The sequence below is a fragment of the Balaenoptera musculus genome, chromosome X (assembly GCF_009873245.2).
Source record: "Balaenoptera musculus isolate JJ_BM4_2016_0621 chromosome X, mBalMus1.pri.v3, whole genome shotgun sequence".
Lineage (NCBI taxonomy): Eukaryota > Metazoa > Chordata > Mammalia > Artiodactyla > Balaenopteridae > Balaenoptera > Balaenoptera musculus.
In genome coordinates, this window is record NC_045806.1 from 384,750 (window position 1) to 406,642 (window position 21,893).

Consider the following 21,893-nt stretch of genomic DNA (forward strand, 5'->3'; position numbering starts at 1 on the left):
ATGGTTTATTGTCAGAACCAATATGGTTTAACCAATGATAGTTACATTTAAAAGATTGCGTTTGTGTATAAGCTGACATTTAAGAAGAACAGTTAACAGAAATATAGGCGTGGGAATGTAATGGCAGAACCATAGACAGTGAAGTCATTGATTGCCATGTTATTGACAAAGTATTTTTTAAATTAATTTTAAAAATTTTTTATTTTTTAAATTTTTATTGGAGTACAGTTGTTTACAATGTTGGTTTCATTTCTGCTGTACAGCAAGGTGAATCAGTTATACGTATACATATATCCCTTCTTTTTTGGATTTCCTTCCCATTTAGGTCATCACAGAGCACTGAGTAGAGTTCCCTGTGCTATATAGTAGGTCCTCATTAGTTATCTATTTTATACATAGTATCAATAGTGTATATATATATATATATATATATATATATATATATATCAATCCCAATCTTAATTTTTATTGAAGTATAGTTGATTTACAATGTTGTGTTAGTTTCTGCTGTCCTACTGTAAATGTGCCTGAAGCTGAAAGCTTCAGTTTTCTCTTCATGGGGAGACTCACTTAGGTCCTTCTAAAGAGAGGGTTTCTCTCCCCTTCAGCCATGAGAATATCACTGGTGTTGTGTGTGTGCAGTTGCATTCACCTGTGTGTGTGTGTTGTGTCTGTGTGGTTATGCTTGTGGGTATGTTGTGTCTTCTGCATGTGTGTGTCCTTGTACCTTTATGGTTCTGCCCATCCCCAGCCAAGGAAGCTGTTCATGCCTTCCCATGCAAGGAGCAGGTGGGGAGTATTCTCCAGGATAGGAAGCAGGAAAGGTGATAGCTTATGCATATCGATACCCAAGGGCAAAGAAAACCTTTGAGAAAAAGCTCATCCGGATTGATCCACATTATGGCATGTAACAGAGCTTCATCCTTTTTTATGGCTGAATAATATTCCACTGTATGGATGGGCCACATTTTGTTTATCTCTTCATCCATCCATGGACACTTGGGTTGTTTCCACTTTTTGGCTACTGTTAATAAAGCTGCTATGAATGTGTGGGTCCAAGCATCTGTTTAAACACCTGTCTTCAATTCTTTGGGGTATATACCCAGGATTGGAATGGAAAGGGACTGTTAACGAGTCTGGGGCCTCCTTTGGGGGAATGAAAATGTTTTGGAACTAGATAGAGGTGGTGGTTGCACAACATGGTGAATGAACTAAATGCCACTGAATTGTCCACTTAAAAATGGTGACAGGTTAATTTTATGTTATGTGAATCTTACCTCAATTTTTTAAAAAAAGCTTACCCATAGACCATCAGTCCAAAACCCCTGTATCCATATTGCTTGGACACATAAGTCCCGTGTCAACCAAGAATTTCACAGGCGCTGTGGACCTCAGACTCTTGGGAACATGACAAACCTTCCTGGGTTTGGGGCTGTCTGGCGAGGCTGGGTGTTCCCGCATCTCACAGAGTCAAGGACAAAATTAATTTCAGCCAAACCGTGTGTGGGTTTTAGAGGCAGGGATGGATGTCTAAATCCTCTTTTAAATCTCCTTTGCCTCAAAGGATCTGCTTATTTCATCGGAAAATCATTGCTAATTTAATTTTCTATTTTGTATAATCTTTTATTTAAAAAAAAAAAACAAACTCTTTGCCACTCAGGGGGGAGAAATACAAGGTTCTATTTGTCTTCAGTTAATGAGTTTCTTCCAACAACTCTGCCTGCTGAAGGAGTGCTAAAGAAGAAAGGGAAGCCTCCACTTTGGCGGTCCTGTGTGTGCCCTCAGAGACTGTCTAAAGAGGACCAGGAAGGCAGCCTGGCATTTGCGACCTGGTTTCCACGCTCATGGAATGTCTCACCTCTTGGGCATCATTTCTAACCTGAAATTATAGGAGGAGAGGACATTTCAACTCCAAGCCCCCAAGTTCTAGGACTCTGGCAGAGGGTGACGGATGAATGAGCCATCCTAGGAACTAAAAGGAGAGAAGCCAGGGAAAGTTGGGGACCTCGTGGAGAAAATAGAGGAGGAACATGACTGAGACACATGGGTTGCTCCCCACGTGTTTGGAAATCAAGGAGCACTGATGGTGGCCCTGGGTGAGGCTGCATGTCACCAACTCCACCAGGACCTGCCACAGAGCTTATAAGAAACGGACGGAGGATTTTTGTTTCACGATGTAGAATTTAGAGGATCCCTTCTGAAGAATGGAATCATGAAACTCAATCTTCAGTATGTCTTTGGCACAGAGCAATAAGTATACTTCTAACTATACAAGAGAAGTTACCATTGGTTTTCAAAAAAAAAAGATAGGTGGTTGGAAATGCAAACAGAGTATCATGGTATTTGATAATATTTTGTTTTGAAGGAGGAAAAGTTTAGGCACACAGTGGGCAACAGAAAAGTATGGGGTCACACAGTCCTTCCTCAGCCCCCAGACTCTAAGTTTGGGGCAGGGGCTTGAGCAGACAGCCTGGAGACAGATGGCAGTGGCTTCATGGCAACTCCAAAACCCATTTAGGGCACAGGCTCCCTTCTGGGCACTAGTGTCCATGGGAGTGTTTCGACCATCAAGGAAGGAGAGGAAATTGCAAATAACAGGAGTTTGAGAAAAAGGGAATCACAAATAAAGAATTACAGATAAGTAAAGTGTGCTGAGAAAAGGAGGCACAAACATGAGATGGCAGGAGGAAGAGACGGGTCACCACCAGAGCAATGGAGAACTTAGAAATATGTTGTGGCTTTCCCTTTTCTGTTTTTTTTTTTTTTTTTTCAAGAAAAGACGTGAGCACGAAAGACCAGTGATTAGGGAGAGCAAAGGAATTAACAGAGGGAGAAAAGCAGAGGTAAAAACGTTTGAGGGAAGGGAGTGATTGACTGTCATCCAACATTGGAAGGCAGCTTAGGAATCAGTGAGAAGCAGTCAGAAAAGAAACTTAGTTCTCCAAGTTAAGGGGAAATGTGGGAGGGCTTAGAAACCAAGAGTGAGTCAGGAGCTAGCTCAGTGGACCACCCCGCCAAGGAAGGGAGGGGTGCCTTAGTCCACTGGGGCTGCCATAACAAATTATGGTAGACAGGGGGGCATATAAACAACAGACATTTATTCATCACAGTTCTGGAGGCTGGAAGTCTGAGATCCTGGTGGGGCCAGATTTAGCGTCTAGTGAGGGTGCTTCCTGGTTCATAGATGGTGACTCCTAGCTGTGTCCTCGCCTGGAGGAAGGGGCCAGGGAGCTCCCTGGGGTTTCTTTTAGAAGGACACTAATCCCATCCACGGGGGCTGCACCCTCATGACCTCATCACCTCCCCGAGGTCCCACCTCCTGATCCCATCCCACTGGGGGTTAGGATTCCACACATGAATTTGGCAGGGGTGGGGATACAGCCATTCAATCTATGGCAGTGGGCAAGATGAAGATGGTGACTCTCGCCCCAAGACTAGGAGCCTCCCAAAGACAAAATCTTCGATGAAAGGATCAGGAAACAGAAATCCCAGAGACCAGGGTGGGGAGCTCTCCTGGTTGTTAAGGGTGCACAGTGGGTGTTAGGGTGTCAGGAATGGAGGAACAGCCCCGTTCTTTGTGAGGCTGCAGGGACCCCATCTCCTCCTTCCTCTTTGTGTGTGGGTGCTGAGTGCTGAATTATCAGCCCGGGGCATCTCAGAAAAGATGTGCAGAAACGTTAAAAAAGAAAGCCTTCCCACCTCACAGCCCCTGCTCCTTTCTCCAGCTCCTTGGAAAGCTCCTGTCCAAACTTAGTCTTCCTGTACCTCTGTTCCCCTCTCACACCAGGCACACGCCTTCCTTTATTCTCGAGATGTAAATCCCGCCAGATCCAAGACACTGGCCATCAGTCTTTATTTGTAGTGAACCCTCCGCTTTGACTAATGATATTCAGCAAAAGGCTGAAGATTCTACAGAACACGTGTTTCAAATTGAACAGCAAAGGTAGAGGTTTCTCTGCACTCATAAATAATGAATTTTTTTCCCCTAGCTCTCAGGAATGGAGGTCTCAAGGAGACTGTAATGCAGCCTCGGACCGGGCACACATGCTGGGTTGGCGTGGTCAGTGTGGTGGTGCCCGTGTGGGTGGAGGGGCTGGCTGGCAGCCCCGACAAAGGACGTGGGGAGAGGGAAGACAGAGGGGAGGGAAGGAGGGCCGAGGGTGTCTGTGCGTGCCGAGGGGAGCCGGCTGGACTGTCTTCTGCTAATGGCAACGCAAATGGCATTTATGGCCCTAATTTACAGAGCACTAATAGTAGTAGAGTCGGGGTAAATCATTTCAATATCAAGATTTATGTCTTGAGGGCCAAGGACTAATTTCCATAAGGCATTTACAAAATCCATCTTGTCCTCGGAGGCTGTGATAAGTTGATCCCTCAACGGCCCCTGACCCCAGCAGCATCCCCTCTATGCACTGGATGAGTTTCCTTCTTTCTTTCTTCCCTTTCTTCCTTCCTTCCTTCCTTTCTTTCTTTCTTTCTTCCTTTCTTTTCTTTCTCTCCCTTCTCTCTCTGTATCTACTTATCTATCTATGTCTATCGATTCTATAATCTATCTACCCATCCATTATATCTACCATCTATCTAACTATCCATCCATCCATTTATTCTTCTACCTATCTATCTATCTATTCTATCATTTATCTATGTATCTACCTATTTATCTGCTATCTATCTATCTATGTCTATCTATTCTATAATCTATCTATCCATTCATTATATCTACCATCTATCTATCCATCCATCCATTTATTCTTCTACCTATCTATCTATTCTATCATTTATCTATGTATCTACCTATTTATCTGCTATCTGTCTATCTACCTATCCATCCGTCTATCTCCTCCCTCCCTTCCCTTTCTCCTGGAAGTGAAATCACAGAAGCTGATGGGCATGGCACTGCAGGGGTCATGAGTCGGATGCACAATATGCCCCTTTCTCTCTGGCCTCGTGGGCAGCTGCTTCCTCCAGGTCCACAGTCCTTGCAGGGTTCCCAGTGAGTCTGGTGACAAGTGGAGCAGGAAGGACACCCGGGTGAGGAGCCCAAGCAGCCCTGGGGAAGGTCCCCAGCACCCGGCTTGAGCAGCCCGAGTCCGTGCTGTGTGCCTGAGGAATCGGGAGTGGTCCCCGCTCTCACGGAATCTGCATTGGTCAGGCTGACATGCATACGCACGTCAGAGGGAGCAGAGGGGAAGGTTGTGTGGGGACAGCGTGTGTTTTCTGAAACAGGATGTGATAGCTAAGGTGAGCCCCTGCGTGTGACCCGCGGGGACGCTGGAATTGAGGTTGGTCTGGGGAAACCACTTGGGTTGCCCATCAGTCACGTCTTCTGGGGGTGCCCATGGGGCCCAGGAAGGGGAGCTGGGACTGGGGCCAGCAGGATGGTGTGATGCGGAATGAGAAGAGGGGAGAGAGCTCTGTGCCGGACCACCAGCACGGGAGACCTGGGAGCTGGTTCTAAAGGGGACGAACAGTGGAGAACTATGTAAAGAGACCCTCTGGAGGGACCCGAGAAGGGCCCAGTGTGAAGAGCATGCATTTGGGGAAAATAAACCAAATTATATATGTGAGATGGCAGGCTGTGTGTCACCTGCTAGCTCTCAAGAAGAGAATGTGGGAGTATCCATCCTGACCCCCGGGGTGACTCTGCCCCATCACAGGCTCGTTCAGGCCCCTCTCCCAAGAGACGGTGGGTCCGTGTCCTCCTGGAAATGCTCACAGGACCAGCTCAGGCTTTCTGGTTGAGCGTCCTGTTCTAAACAATTATCTTGGATCAAGGACAAGGAACCAGGCAGATGGACATGGACGAAGGAGGCAGGGGCTGCACCGTTTTCAGGGGGTGCTTGCTTTACCTCCACCCTCTTTCAGTGCCTCTAGCGTGTGTGTTTGTTTGTCTGTTTGTTCTTGTAGAAGCTTTTATTTCAGTGATTAAAAGAACACAGTAAACGGAAACTATGCTGATTTACATTAGGCATGCACCTCTATCTGAAACTGCTGTTAGTTTTTGACTGGCCTAAATCTTTATAACTTATTTTTTCATTTAGGCACATCTTTAAATTTTGGGGGGGCCCTGATATACAGGGTAAGGTAACTTCTTCCTTGTGGCAGTTTAGTATGAGAATTATGTACGCTGGCTAGATTCCTTTAACTAAAGGCCTCTAGACTCTCAGGCTACCTGTACTAGCTCGAGACTGTATAGATAGTCTGTATATAGATACTTTATATATACTATATATGTGTATATATATATATATATACAAATAGATATATCTACTTTATATAGATATTTAAGTGAATCACAGTATAAAGGAGGGAGATAATCTAGAAAGGTGAAATGTACTGTATGAATACTCCATACATTTTTTTTTTCCAGTACTGATAATCAAACACTAGATAAGGAGGCCTACAGCCAAGTACCAAATTACTCTTTCTCCCACTGCTGCCCTTTCTGAGAGACACAAAGATGTACATCGATCTCTCCAGAAATCTGAAAGGAATCCACACAAATAACAGATTATCGCCTATGTGGTCCCACTATCAAATTATAGAGCAGTTCCACTACTAAAATTATAGGAAGCAGTTACTGGGACTAGGAGAAAAGCATCGTCCCACATACAGTAATACACATCTAGTAGAGTTTTCCATTCATCTGTCTATTGTCTTCCCAAGATTAGCGTTAAAAAACACAACCCCAAACACATTTGACCCTCAAACCCACCCACACACAAAAATCGGTCTTTGTTCATTCTCAGATGACAGGATGTCCCAAGAGTGACAAAGGTGGGAGCCGATCCCCCCCATAGCCTTTTCTTCAACCGTCCCATCAACTGTTCTTCATTTCTTGAGCTACCTCCCTTTGCCAAAGAGGTAATGCTGAGGTCAGTCAGAAGGGCTTTCTGAGAAGACTGGCTTGGATTTCTGGGTCTGTTCCAGTCGATTCAAGATGAATTGGCTTGTATCAATGAAGCGCTCAATGCGGTTCACAAAACAGCCCTCAGCCCGACTGTCCAACTTTGGCCCAGGCTTGTCCATGCACTTTCCCCAACAAAGTTCCGTCATCCGGTCCACCAGCTGCTGGAAGCTCTGCTTCTGAGTCTCTACCTCGATGAAACGCTGCAGCTGCGGGTCAACCGAGCCCAAACCCGCTGCGGAGGAAGACGAGGAGGAATCCACCCCAGCGCGGCCCAACTCGCCGACCTTCACGTCGCCTCTAGCAGTTTTATTCAGTATTTAATTTCATGAAGTCTTTGTTTCCGCTTCTTGCCCAAGACAAAAGTGGAGTATTTCAAGGACAGATCAAACTGAGGAGCTATTCTAAATGCCCAATAAGGAGGAGATTGGGTTGGCGGCGCTGAGCTCCAAGTGGTATTTATTCGCAGAGAAACTCACAATTAGAAACAGAGAGATGGCAACGGTGAGAAAACTGCCCAGATTGGAAGGACTTTTTATGAGAGCTAGCACATAAAAGCCTCAGCAGAAACCTCTAACCTAGAACTCTCTAGTGGAACCAGAAATTTCCTTTAAACAAATGACTGGCTTACCTACAGCTCAGAACAACATGGCAGTTACTTCACGGGGTGTGCTTTAAAAATATATATAGACTCATGGAAAAATCCACTTTTAATAAGTTTTCCAACGGTCCTCAGACAGCTTGTTCTAAAATAAGCAATTGTATTAATAACACAACCTTACCAAAATTGCACATCTATCTTCCAGCTGTTCTGTCTGGCAATTGTAGGTGTTCTGTGTTCATGCGATGCATGTGTGTGTGCGTGTGTGTGTGTGTGTGTGTGTGTGTGTAATACTTATTCATAGCATCTCTTTTCCCCTCTTTTAACATTTTTTTCCTTGGCTAAGGCAAGTGAAAAATCAAAGTTAAACATGTTCTCTGCTGTGTCCCTTCTGAGTGGACCCCGAGAACTTGATCAAGTTTGTCATATGCCAAAGATTTCTAATCTCACTTCCCGCTTCACCTCATGCTTTTCCTATAAACCCAAACCCCGCTGTCAGCTCTCTAGGAAATTTAAGAAATGAAATTAATTTAAATTGGCTTTAAGTAGACATGATGTAGCATTAGGGAGAAGTGTTTACAGAAGTCAGCAGGAATTGGTGAGTGGGTAACACTTTGTTTAAACAGAATGCTCATTTGTATGCAATTAGTTGATGTGATTTTTTTTTTTCCCAGTTACGTAAATGTTAAGCAGAAAATCCTTTTGGTGAACGTCTTAATTTGTTTGGGCTGCTATCACAAAAATACCAGAGACTTGGGGGCTTAAACCACAGATATTTATTTCTCATGGTGCTGGAGGCTGGATGTCCAAGGTCCTGCCGAGGGCAGATTTAGTGTCTGGTGAGGACTCTCTTCCTGGTTCATAGATGGACGTCTTCTCTCTGTGTCCTCATCTGGTGGGAGGGGTGAGGGAGCTCTCTGGGGTCTCTTTTATAAGGACACTAATCCAATCCATGGGGGCTCCACCCTCATGACCTCGTCACCTCCCAAAGGCCCCACCTCCTGACACCATCACCTTGGAGGATGGGGTTTCAATATATAAATTTTGGGAGGATACACATATTCAATCCATAAATGCAAAGAATGTTTTAAAATATTCACCTTCATTCCTTGGAACATGCACCGTATTTTCTCAATCTAATGATGACATGAGCTATAAAATAAACTAGTGATTTGAAAGGAAAGGACTTATTTGAAAAAAAAAATCCACCATGGATCACATGTCCATTTCTTTTTGAAAGACGTTTTGATTTCAGTAGTATTAAGATAAAGAGAGTGCCTGAGAATTAAGGACACAGAATAGTATGTTGATCATAATTTAACATTATTCTTTTTATTTGAAGGGGGTGGGAGCCGCCAGGATTGTCATCATGTAGGTGACCTCTCAGGGTACAGCCCTGAGGCTGTAAGACCAGACCCGTGTGGGTTTATGTTTGCACTGGCCATGCCTGTCCTCTAGCAATTGCTTCTTTCCCTGTGACCTTGTACCTAAATCAAGGTAACCTGTGCCTGATGGGCTTGGTGTCCTGGTGGGAGACTGGGATTCATCGTCATCATCTTCATGGAGGTGGCAGGCTATGAGTGACAATTAAGGTATCGCCCTACAAAGCTCTGCTTGGTACCCATGATGCCCACATCAGAGAGCTCTGTGTACAGCCTCCTGCAGTGCACCCTGGGGACACTGGAAGGGACAGATACATCTCAAGGATTCTCCAGTAAAAACCACCTCCAGAGCCTGTTAAATTGGTTACATTCATACTTTCCCATCAAAAGAGTCCAACGTACGTGTGATGCTGTGAACGGAATGTGTGTCCTTCATATGTAGAAGCCCTGACCCTCAGTGAGATGAGGTTAGGAGGTAGAGCCTTTGGGAGGTGGTTGGGTTTTGATGAGGTCATGAGGGTGGGGACCCCATGATGGAATCAGCATCCTTATAAGAAGAGGAAGAGGTCAGAGATCTCTCTTCATTGTGTGAGGACACATAGAGAAGGTGCCTGCAAGCCAGGAAGAGAACATCACCAGGAACTACTGTGCCCACACCGTGATCTCAGACTCCCAGCCTCCAGGACTGTGGGAAATAAGAGTGTTGTGTAAGCCGCCCCATCTGTGGCATGTTGTTATTGGCAGCCTGAGTGGACAAACACAAAGTGAGAAAGACACGTAAGTGCATTGATGTGAAGTTTCAGCTGGAGAGGAGACTTCAGAATCATTCAGTGTCATTTTCCTGGAGCTGCTGTGATATATGACCACAAACCAGGGGCTTAAAACACTGCATATTCATTCTCCCTTAGTCCTGGGGACCAGACCTCTGAGGTCAAGGTGTCCCAGGGCTGTGCTCCCTCCAGAGGCTCCAGGGGAGGGTCCTTCCCGCCTCTTCCAGCTTCTGGGGGCTCCAGGCGTCCCTGGGCTTGTGGCCGCGTCCCTCCCGTCTCTGCCTCTGTCTTCACGGGGCTTCTCCTCTGTGTCTGTGTCTCTCCTCTTCTGTCTCTTAGAAGGACTCTGTCATTGGATTTAGGGTCCATCTGGATAATCCAGGGTAATGTATTAAACGTCTCGAGATGTTTAATCACATCTGCAAAGACTTTGCCATATAAGGTCACATTCACAGGTCACGGGATTAGAATGTGAGCATTTGGGGGTTATTATTCAGCTGGTCACACCCACCTTCTGGTTCCTATAGGCTCCGTCCTTTAGGGATTCCTGGGAAAATTCAGCCCCATCTCTCATGCCCTCCATCAGCTCCAGCCCCCGCAGGTCAGCAAGCTGCTCATGTCTTTACCAGGGACCCTTTGTCTTTTAAACTCTGGGGAACTGCATCATCCATGGCTACTGTCTCTTCGACCTCTCGTGTGTTTAACCCCAAGTAGCTCTACCTGCCTTCTGTCATGAATTGGAACCACGGCCCGAGGGAGGACTCGATATTTGACAGTGGTTAACTGGTCCCTGGAGCTTTCGGGACCCACTGCAGTGTCTGAACTGGAGCTGCCTTGATGGCCCACATGGCCTCATACCTCCAGCTCCAAAATGGTCAGCTCTTGGCGTGAACCCCAAATGTGCCACTTCCCAGCTATGAGAGCCTGGGCAAATTACCGGGCCCCGTCTCACTTTCTCCATCTCTGAAAGAGGGATAATCATTCTGCCAAGTACACTTATTGAGTGGCTTCCAATAAATAATAAAAGGGAAGATCTCTGGAATTTAGTCGGCATGTACGTTTAGGGGACCCACTGCAGCCCAGGCACACGTCAGGCAGATTCAGGGACTCGAGTATCATCGTTTCCAGGACACACACGTTTGCAACAGCACTGGTCACAGTAGCTAAAATGTGGAAGCAAGTCCATCGATGAAAGATTAGATAAACAGGATGGGATATATCTAAACAGTGGGATATGACTCCGCCGTGAAAAGGAAGGACATTCTGACACTTGCTACAACGTGGATGAACCCCGAGGACATAATGCTCGGTGAAATAAGCCAGCCAGGAAAGGATCACTCCTGTGGAATTCCACTCACCACTCATTATTCAGGTGATTCCTGAATTCACCAGAAGTAGGAGGGTGGTGCTAAGGGGTCGGGGAGGGGGACGGAGATTTAGGATGCAATGGGCACAGAGTTTCAGTCTGACAGTGATAAAGTTCTGGAGAAAGATGGTGGGGATGGTGGCACGTGAATGGACTTAATGCCACTAAACTGTGCACTTAAGAATGGCGAAGGTGGTAAATTGTATGTTGTGTTGTTTTATCACAGTTAAAAATTACCAGGGGGGGTGAAAGCATGCATTCCAGGAGAGGGAGAAAGATAACAAAAGTGGAACCTAGTGCATCCGTGAGGCAACCCAGGCGCTGTTGAGAATTCTTAAGGGCATCAAACAGGGAAAGTGACCAGTGGTCGGGGGTAGTGGTGGGGTGGGGTGGGGTATGCCTAGGAAAGCACGCTGGTGTGGAGACAGCGTAGGGGGGTGGCGTCAAGGGCAGGCAGGCTCCGGGCGGGGCAGAGCCCCAGGGCCATTGCGGAGACATGGAGCTCATTTTAAGGGAGATTTGGGGACTGTGCCTGACGTTGATTTGTGCAGCTTTGGGGGCATTTTCCAAAACACTTGTCATTCCTTTTCTTTCTAACAGGACAAGCCTGGGCCACGTCCCACAGATTGGCAAAACTGGGTCATGAGAGGTGGTTCCCTGATCGGCAGGTAGGGTTTTGTTTAAGGTAAAACCAGCTTACATCTGGGGCATGGTCCTCACAATTGGACGTGTCCTTTCTATACGATTGAATACGTAGGACATAGGACATGGTTGCCTTAAACATTAATTTGTATTCCTCCTGCAGGCTGGGATGGGGAGAGGAAAAAAGTGTAGACCTGCAGTATTTGGAGCAGAATGTGCATTAATAAGAGAATGGTCCTGGACTATCTCTTCAGCGAGGGGAGAGCAGGGAGGTGGGCGTGTGTCCACGTGTGGTGGGTGAGTCACCGTGATGCGTGTGTGCAGAAGTGTTCCCGGATCACAGCCCCGTTTATTCAATTAAAGTGGCAGGTGAAGCTGGCAGGAATAAAGGATCATTTTTTATGCTGTTTACACATTAGGGGGTCTCCGTGGACTACTTACATGGGGGTCATAAATGCATCAGGCACGGCGTGTAACCTCGGATGATTGGAGTGTTTCTGAGCAGACGAGGGTTAATTGATTTCTAATGGAATATTCACGGGCACTTGGGCTGGGAGCTTTGCCCGCCACCCTCGCCAAGTACAGGGAGGCCGTGTTGCAGAGACCAGGAAATTAAATCAAACACGCCCTTCCTACAGATTATTCAAGTCTTTGTTTTTATGGCAAGGACCGTGGTTGAGGGGGTCCTTGGGATCCAGCCCTTTTGTGGGCTATGACATATGTCCCTGTGTTTCCAAACATGCTCTGAAATTTCCAGGTAGATATCCAAGTATTCCTCTCTCACACAAGTAGGCAATTTTATGGAATTAAAACATGGTGAAACGTCTAAATAGAACTCACCTGGAAAAAGAATTCAGGTCATTTATTGTATTTTCCTGTCTTGGAGTTTCCCGATGGTTGAAGTGGGTGACAAGGACACATCCAATTCACATTTCCTTGGGCCAGCTGATGATGTCAATATCTTCTTCTGCCAAGGCTTCCTATTGATGATAATTACGGCATAACACTTATTTGTACATTTCTAGCTGTTGTCTCATTGCCACCTACAATGTTGCACAGGAGTCACATTGCCAGGAAATACACGGTGGGAGAAAAAGGGAAGACAGGTTGTATTAGCCAGGGTACTCCTGGGAAACAGAGCCAACAGAACTTGCCTATGTAACTATCTGTCTGCCTATCTGTCATCTATGTGTCTATGTACCTATCTCTCTATGTATCTATCTATCTATCTTTTATCTATCTGCTGTTTATCTGTCTATATCTATAGCCTAGAGAGAGGGAAAGAGATTATTATAAGGAAGTGACTCACATGATTGTGAGGGTTGGAAGTCCAAAATCTCTGGGGTAGTCCCTCAGGTTGGAGACCCAGGGAAGAGCCCATGTTGTAGCTGACGTCTGAAGGCCATCTGTGCAGAATTCTCTCTTGCTCTAGGATATCAATATTTTTGTTCCAGTCAGGCCGTCAACTGATTAGACGAGGCCCACCCACGTTATGGAGAGCAATCTGCGTTACTCAAAGTCCACCGATTTAAATGTGAATCTCATCCTGAAACACCCTCACAGACACATCCACAGTAATGCTTGGCCACACATCTGGGCATCAAGGCGCAGCCAAGTAGACACAAAAAATTAACCATCACGTGAGAGGATTCCATCGTTACAGAAACAACAAAGTTGACTCTGTTAGCTGATATTCTAAAGCAGATCCTTAGGATCATAAAGCGGAATACATTAGAATGTTTTGCAGCTTTGTTAAGCAGGAAAGATTTGTCCCTGGTAATTGAGCAGATGTTCCCTGTGGAAAAGCCCTTTAAGGTGGTGTTATCCCTATTGGCTAAATTTTCTGTGATTCTTCAGGAATGCCTGAGTATCTGTTCGTTGGGATATTCACACCCTCTAACGCCTGCCCCTGCCTCTGTCCCTCTTGGGGATGAGATAAGTGGGTGGCCCCTGGGACCCATCTCAGCTACCCCGTGTTGTGGGCACAGCTCCCTGAGGTCCAAGGAGGACAGAGGTCCCAGTGACTTGAGCCATGGTTCATTTCTAGGTTCTGCAGAATCGGCTTACAATGACTGGACCGAGGGCTCTTCTGCCATGGATTAAAGATTTCTCCCCTCCTCTCTGGATGGACTGAGGGCTCCTTCACCATGGACTGGGGACTCCTCCCTGGCAGAGATTCTGTTCTGCTTTCCTCTGATGAACTCCTTACCTTTGGGGCTTTTATTGCTCTATAAATAGACAAAATAAAAAGGTGGTGGAGGAGCACACACCCAGTTCTGCTTTCTGAAACGAGTGCGCTTTTATCCAGATCTCCTCCTGGTACATCTGTCCAGCCCTGGCTCTTCGCTGGAACCCAGCAACTGCTCACGGAAAAACATAGCAACCACGAGATGCAGGCACTTGTGGCCACATGGCCAGTGAGTTTGCGGAACTGAGTCTCTCCTGTAGCTGTGTCTGCTGCGTTTTCACTGCTCTCCAATTCTTTCTCTGTCTTTATGAACCATGCTACTTACGAGAAGACACAGAGTTTGTGTTTTATTCTATTTCTTTTCTCCCTGCCGTGCCCAGGATGTGTTCTAGATATAGTCTGGTTGCAAACGAAGAATAAAGTTATCATATAGCGGGAGTTACTTCTGGTTCCCTCGTTGAATTTCCTTTCCGAATCTGTTGCTTCTGGGTAAGTCACTGCATTCTTCATCTTCTTCTTCTTATTCATACCTTGCACGATATTTCAGTTTGGGAAATGACCAGATTTCCCCCAGCGGTTCCATGGTTTCTAAGTACCAGTGAAAGTGCTGCCTAAACAATCTGAAATTCTCACTTTGTCTGTGGTGAGCTAAAAAAAAAAAAAAAATGCTTCTGTCAGATGAATTACATTTCCCTCGAAATACTCATGGGTCTAAAAATGAAGGAAAACACATTTTAAAAAGTAGGCTTTGCCAAGACCAAAATATTTGAAAAAAATTGTTGAATACTTTTTTTTTTTTTTTTTGCTAAACCCCAAACATCACCTGATGTCACTGCTTCTCTCTGCCAGGTCTGTGTGCTTCTGGCCAACAAAATCACGGGAGCCCATTTTCACACATCTGCTGTGGAAGTCAGGTCCCTTCTCATGGGGAAACGCGTGCTCAAAATACCATTGCTTAAAGGTTTATGCATTTTAAAATTTGCAGTGAGTTTTGGAGGAACAGGCAAGAGGAATAAGACACCACATCTGGGCGTCCAGCTGAGATCTCAAACGCAGAAAGTCAACCTCTGGGATGTCCACGATGTCACCTGCGTCCAGGGACGTCAGATGGATGCCGTGATGAACTGCAGAGCTCACCTGGGGATGAAGATGGGCAAATGCATGGTTACACCCTTAGGGAATCTTAATCTGAAAATAGGGCTGATGAATCTATAAGTGCCTCGAACCATCTTGGTGTTAAAGGGCAGATTGAACCTCCTGTGGCCAAAAAAAAACCAAACAAAAACCTTTCCTACCTGACCTCAGTGACATGCATCATTGAAATCGAACCTGGATCACATTGAAAAATTTTACTGATGACTCTGGTTTTAAGAAGGCTGATAAAATTTGGGATGGGTCTTGTCTAATCGTTGCTATGTCGTATTTTTCTCTTTATTTCACAAACTCTTTTCAACCAGTTGGCTTCTTTGGACCAAATAGACTGGAGCACTAAATATTTTGACTGCAATTTAATGTTATTTGGAAATACGGTGAATTACACCTTTTTTTTCCCCCCACCCATTGGAGGAGCAGGGAATTGCTAAGACACCACAGTTAGTGGTATTTTTTTCTGCAGTGATATTTTTCTTTACATTCCAGGAACAGTTCTTTCTGGGAAGGGATTGGTGTCAGTGGCCAACATGATCTTTTTAATATTAGCTTCTGAGTGGCAGCACAGGACATGGCCAAAGGCCCCTTGGTTCCCAAACCAGCGTCTATCTCGTAAACAGAATCCTGAAGCCTTAGAGAAATGCTTGATGGTCCTGTTACGATGCTGCAGGAGAAAAAAAAAAAAAAAAAGCAACGCAGATGAGGTAAGAAAAACAGAACTCTGACCTGGCTTTCCTCGAGGACATTTTGGACCAGTGCAATTAGCCAGCTGCCCAAGAGCATCTATGTGTCCAAAGGAATAGCCTTCCCCGTCACCCCACCCGCCCCCCGGCTGCTTTTTTTTCCTTCGCGGCTATTAAGGAGTTAGACCTCTTAACCTCTTTAACAGAACACTGAGGACGAAAACTTGGATGTTTACCAAGCCAGCAATCACGAGGCAGTCGGGCGTCCACACCATCATCATTTGAAGCAGCGCGTAACAAGCGTCACCAACCCAGTACATCGCTGCCTCTGGACCGCTTATTTATCACCAGGTCGGGATGAGTGAAATCCCATCATGGTTATCCGTCAGCTTGGAAGTGGTCCTAACAGCCCTCTGCACGGAGTGGACATCACAGACGCGGAAAATGTAACGTCTGCTGTCATCTCCGCAGAGAAATATTTTCCTTTCAAATTGTGGGAAAGCAATTTGGATCCTAATGGAGCTGGCGTGATGGGGGATGTTTGGAAACAACGTAATTATCGTCTTTAAGAGCCGGGAGCCCATGCTCTCTTGCGTGTGTGAATGAAAAATCAATTCTATTTTTTTTTTTTTTTTTTCTGGTGGATGGTCTCTGCTGACATAAATTCTAAAGGGAAACAAGAGAGTTTTCAGATCGGCGTATGGCTGGAGTTGCAGCAGACACACGCCACTTGGGGGAATACTGGTCTTTGTCTAGATAAAGCCTGAGTTTTGGGGGGAATCAGCGAGGTCCCCACGGAGCTGCAGGAATCACCGTTTTCCCCAGCAGAGCGAACCTTGGGAGAGCTGGTGTGGGTTCCCTGTGAATTGTGCAGCCCTGCCGGGGCCTCACGATTTACGGGGTTTCGGCATAATCTCATGTCACCTGCAGCACGCGGTGGCAGTTACCCTAAACTGGAGCAGGGAGCCGCCAGAACCGCCTTCCCGGAGGAAGGCAGCAGGTCGTGGACTTGAGGTGGACGGCAAACAACTCGCGTGGCAAAGAACCCCCTCTGAGGTCACAGGCGTGTGTGCTCAGGGGAGTCCTGTGTGCGAGGTAATATGTTTATGCCCCTTGTTATAAATCGGATCATTTCGTTTCTAAGCAAAATGTACACAGTTTTCTTCATCGGAAAAAGTGACCAAATACCACCGAGTTGCATGGATAAAAGTGACCAAAGACCTCTGAGTTGCATAAATAAAAATGATCAAATACCACCGAGTTGCATGGATAAAAATGACCAGATACCTCTAAGTTGCGTAAATAAAAATGATCAAATACCACCGAGCTGCATAAATAAAAACGTCCAAAGACCTCTGAGTTGTATAGATAAAAATGTCCAAATACCTCTGAGTTTCATAAATCAAAATTATCAATTTATGCTAATGTATAGCACAGGGAACTATAGGCAGTCTCCTGTAATAAACCATAATGGAAAAGGATCTGAAAAAGAATAGATATATATATGTATAACTGAATCACTTTGCTGTACACCAGAAACTAACACAACATTGTAAATCAACCATACTTCAATTAAAAAAATTATCAAATACCACTGAGTTGCATGGATAAAAATGTCCAAGTACCTCTGAGTTGCATGGATATGGTGTTTTATCCTGTTCTGTCTTGCAGTGCTGATTCTATAGCATGAAATCAGTCTCACATAAGTTACATATATATATATATGTATATGTATATATATATATATGTATGTATCTATATAGCATCTCTCTTCCTTTTAAAAAGTTGAGGTGACATTTCCATATGGGGAAATTAACCGTTTCAAAGTAACAATTCAGGGGCATTTAGCACATTCACAATGTTGTGTAAGCAGCACCTCTATCTGGTTCTAAAACATTTCCATCCCCCCAAAAGGAAACCCCGTCCTCATGAGCAGTCACTGCCCCCTCCCAGCACCTGGCACCACAAACCTACTTTATGTCTCTGTGGATTGGCCTGTTCTGGACGTTTCCTATCAATGGAATGACACACTGTGTGTCCGTCTGTGCCTGCTTCTCTCACTGAGTATCGTTCTCAAGGTCCATCCACGTGGTAGCCTGTGTCAGAGCGTCACTCCTTTTCATGGCTGCATAATATTCCACTGTGTGCATGGACCCCATTCACCTGTTGATGGGCATTGGGCTGGTTCTTCCTTTTCTCACCATCTCTTCATACCCAAATGTCTCTGGCCACCTCTTCCTGGACACTCCAGAGCAAGAAAGTTGGGGGCATCTTGAGAAAATTCAAGGATGTTTACGCCTGGTCCAGGAGGCTGTTCGGCCGTGAAAAACCCAGAGCCATAAAACATCTCAGGCACATTCAGTATACTGTCCCACCTATTTCCTTTTAGGTCCCCAAACGTCCACGCGACGTGAGGGCACACGCTCTCCCTCTGATTCAAGCAGCCCCTTCTAACATCTGGCCGGCACAGGGCAGCCAGTTCTGCACAGAGGGCGCAATGCAGCTTACCGGGGGCAGACATTCTGGGGGTCCGATGCAGACCCTTCACCGTGACCCCGGAAGGTCTGAACGGAGGAACCCTAAAGAAGTGTCTGGTCGGGGGTGACTGTGACCCGTCTTTCAAAATCACAGGGCCCAGGAGTCAGTCTGACTTATGTAGCAAAATGGAGCTCTCTTCTTGTGACCTCCTAATGAGTAAGATGAGGGCATCCCGTGTGCGTGTCTGACGTGCGTTATGGCCGCGAGACCCCGCTTGCACACCGAAACCCACCTCGCGGCGGAGGAGGAACACTCGTTTGTGTGTACAGTGGGGCCTCCACGGGCCGGCGTCTCTACCCGGCAAAAAACAAAGGAGAGAAATGTAGCAAATTACAGCTGAAGCTGATCACCACCATCGCCCCTGTTTTCAAATTATTATATTTCTGGGGAATTTCAGCCTGTTACATGAAAAGGAAGACAGTGGATCCGGGGAGCTTTGATAGTCAGGTTATGCTAATAATGGGGGCTCATGTAAAATGCATAAGGTGTATCTTAGTAAGGGGGACGATTGCTCATAATTACTCCGTATACCCTCATTCCGAACGGATTCATAAAGACCCCTTTACATCGCAGCCTAATTACTTATAGACAGTTGAGCACAAAATTACTTTCATCTGCTGGACCATGTGGAGGGAGAGAGATTAGAGCTGTGCCTTTCCACACAGCTGGCTGGCACGCCGGAAAAATCAGGCCTGTGTCGTGTGGGGCTGATTGCAAAGTGCACTTTCTGATAATTAGATCTATTAAAGACAGACGGGCACCGGCCCACGCTGGAAGCGAAAAAATGTATGTAGGATAGGCGCTGGCACCCCGAGGGGCCGGGTCAGGGCTGTGACGGACACGTGGGTGCCCGGTCCCGCCGGTGACTGAGGTGCTCTGGTCCCGGCGGGGCGGGGACCCTCTTGGAGGGCCAGCCAGGGCCCCGGCCACCTACAGGAGACGTCCTCTTTGATCCTGTTGGTTTGTTCATTCTGGGCGCGAGCGTCTTAATGATGGTTTGGCATTTGTCTACGGCTTCCCTCTCAAGTGGCTGAGACAGCACCCGCATGGGAGAGAGAACTACCTGGGCGGTTAGCCTCTGCAGGCTCACGTGAGAGGAAAGCTCCTCTCTGGGGAGCTGGGACAGCACACGGGTGCCTGAGCCACGGGGGAAGGGTCACGCGGTCTCTGGGACATCCCTGGAAGTCGGATGTTTCATTGAATTGAAGCCTCGTAGGCAGTGGGGAGTCACGCCACGGCGGACACACGGCGGAGGAAAGCAGGAGAAGCGAGATAACCCAGACTCATGGCTACTGATCTGCAGAGGTGTACAAACGTGCTCCGTGTTCTGACTCTCCTGACACCTGGGCGTGCGGTGAGCTTGGTTCTGGGAGGGGATGGGCCACAGATTAAGACTGTTCCCTCTTCATTCTTCGGTGGAGACGAAGCAGGTCTAGGTGGGCGGTGTCCTCACAGCCTGGTGTCCACGTCTGTGCTTTGGGATCTCGCGGAGGGTGTCGCGTCACCCCGACATAACCCTGCTCCGTCCACCCCCCCGCCCCCGGCTCCTGCGCCTGCATCATCGTGGGGCCTCCTTGCTGGTCTTTAGTCCTGGTTCTGTTCCTGTTTCCAGGACTTTCCCAGCGTGTCCAGCTGCCCCTCCACGGCACCCACGCTGAACCGGAGACCGCGCTGTGTCCCACAGGGTCCCGGGCATTCCTGAGTCCCGGGGCCTCTCCCCGGCCCTTGTGGCGCGTGCTTGCCGTCCTCTGTGGCCCTGGGGCTCCTCAAGCTGCCCCACTGCCAGGCCCTTCCTTGTGCTGCCGCCGGGAGCGCTGTTGCCACGGACACCCCGCCTGTCACTCTGTTCTCACCTCCGAAGTCCACAGGCGCGTGGAGAGCCCCCGCCCAGCTCAAGGGGCTCCCTCGGGGGTTCCCCACCGCCCTCGTCCACAGGTTCTGGATCTGTCCACGGGCTCCCCCGAGACACAGTCTGTCGTGTCCAGCGGGCCTTCTCAGTGCCCGGGGGTAGTGGACACGGAGTGAACAGCTTGGACGACTGTGGATCCCCTGTTCCTCTCGAGCTTATAATCACCTCCCAGCACTTGGGAAGGCCCATCCCGGGGCACCCCCATTCCCAGACTCCACCCCACGCAGGCAGAGGACTCTGGGCTTTCAGAGAGCCACCTCCAGCACACGCTGTCCTGGGTCCACGCGGGCTAGTGTCCGTGACGTTGGTATTTATGCCACTGGCTGGTGGCCAAGGGTCTGCCCGTCGGTGCTCACCAAGGGAGCAGGAGGAGAGAGGAGACACGGAGGGATCCTCCCGTGACGGGCTTGAGAAAACCCATCTTCCTGTCGCCGTGGAAGCTAGTCTCCATCCTGAGCATGCTGCCCGGGGGCGCTCGTCTCTCTGCCTCCCTCTCCCCTCTTGCTTGAGATTCGCCACCTTTAAACAAACGGGTGCAGTTGGGAGAGTGCCGGAGCGGGAGGGGGCTTGCACATCTGTATACACATTACACATTCTGCATCCCTACGAGGGGCTCCATTGATCGCTAATAATTTAATCCTCGTAACAGAGTAGAGAAGCCCATTATCCAGGAGTCAGCATGCAATCGATATATTTTGCAAAATAAAGAGTCTATTGGGTGCACAGTAATAAAGAAAAAGGAAGCAGACCCTGTGGGTTTAATTTAGTGTTTTTTTCCCCCCCTTAGTAGCAAAGACTCATCTTAAAGTGGTTTCCCCGTTAATCCTCCACAGGGCGTGTCTCGGAGCCTGGAGACTGGCAAGGTAAATCGATGGCGGGGAAGATGGTTAAAAACCCCAACATGGATGTGGAAGCCACAGAGTTTTATGCAAAAGATGCTCAAGTCGTGTGGATATCCCTGAGACCTGGGGGTGCATCCAGGGGGCATTTGTGAAGTGAAATGCCCTGGACTCAATCCCAACTGGTGTTCACAAGAAAATCAAATCAAGGACCCCCTGTTCTCGAGGAATAGCCAGGACAGAATGAACAGTCCTTGGATTAATTCTATGTGTCAACCTGTCTGGTCACTGGGCCCCTGGACTAAACGTGACTCTGGGTGTGTCTGGGAGGATGTTTCTGGATAGATTAGCATTTGAATCTCCGGACTGAGTAAAGCAGATTGCCCTCCCCAGGGTGGGTGAGCCTTGTCTAATCAGTTAAATGTCAGGTTAGAACAAAAGTCACAAGAAGGTGGAACTTGCCCCCTTTTTTCCTGCCTCTCTGCTTCAGCTGGGTCATCTCATCTCATCTTGTCCTGCCCTCGGACTGGAACATATACCATCTTGGGTCTCCAGCTTGCAGATGGCAAATCCTGGGACTTCTCAGTCTCCAAAATTGTGTGAGCCCATTTCACATAATAAATCTCAATATCCCATCCCATTGGGCAGCAAAGATCTGACACTACAACATCCCCTTCCCAGGTAAAGTACAGTGAAAATAAAAACAGATGATTTATGTACCCACCCTTTTCTCCCAGATAGGGTATCTGCTTTCTTAAAGGAGACAGAGATAGTGAAAGATTGCGCTTGAAAATAGGGAAGTAATAGGATGTGCTTCATTTTTACAGAAGAATTCTCCATGGGCTGCCTTTCTCCATCAAGCACTACCTGGAGGTTTTAAATACTGAATTTTTAAAAAGAGTCTATTATTAATTTTCCC

At 47.2% G+C, this 21,893-nt stretch overlaps 1 protein-coding gene across 1 annotated transcript; it reads right to left on the reverse strand.

Annotated features, from left to right (window-relative positions):
• Positions 1 to 6,876: 6,876 nt before the first annotated feature.
• On the reverse strand, positions 6,877 to 16,008 carry LOC118888922 (mitochondrial import inner membrane translocase subunit Tim8 A-like). Its single transcript, XM_036840448.1, has 3 exons — positions 15,925 to 16,008; positions 14,881 to 14,993; positions 6,877 to 7,207 (listed from the first exon to the last, which is right to left on the reverse strand). The coding sequence occupies exons 1-3, from the start codon at positions 16,006 to 16,008 to the stop codon at positions 6,877 to 6,879; spliced, it is 528 nt and encodes a 175-aa protein (XP_036696343.1).
• Between the last annotated feature and the right edge of the window lie 5,885 nt (positions 16,009 to 21,893).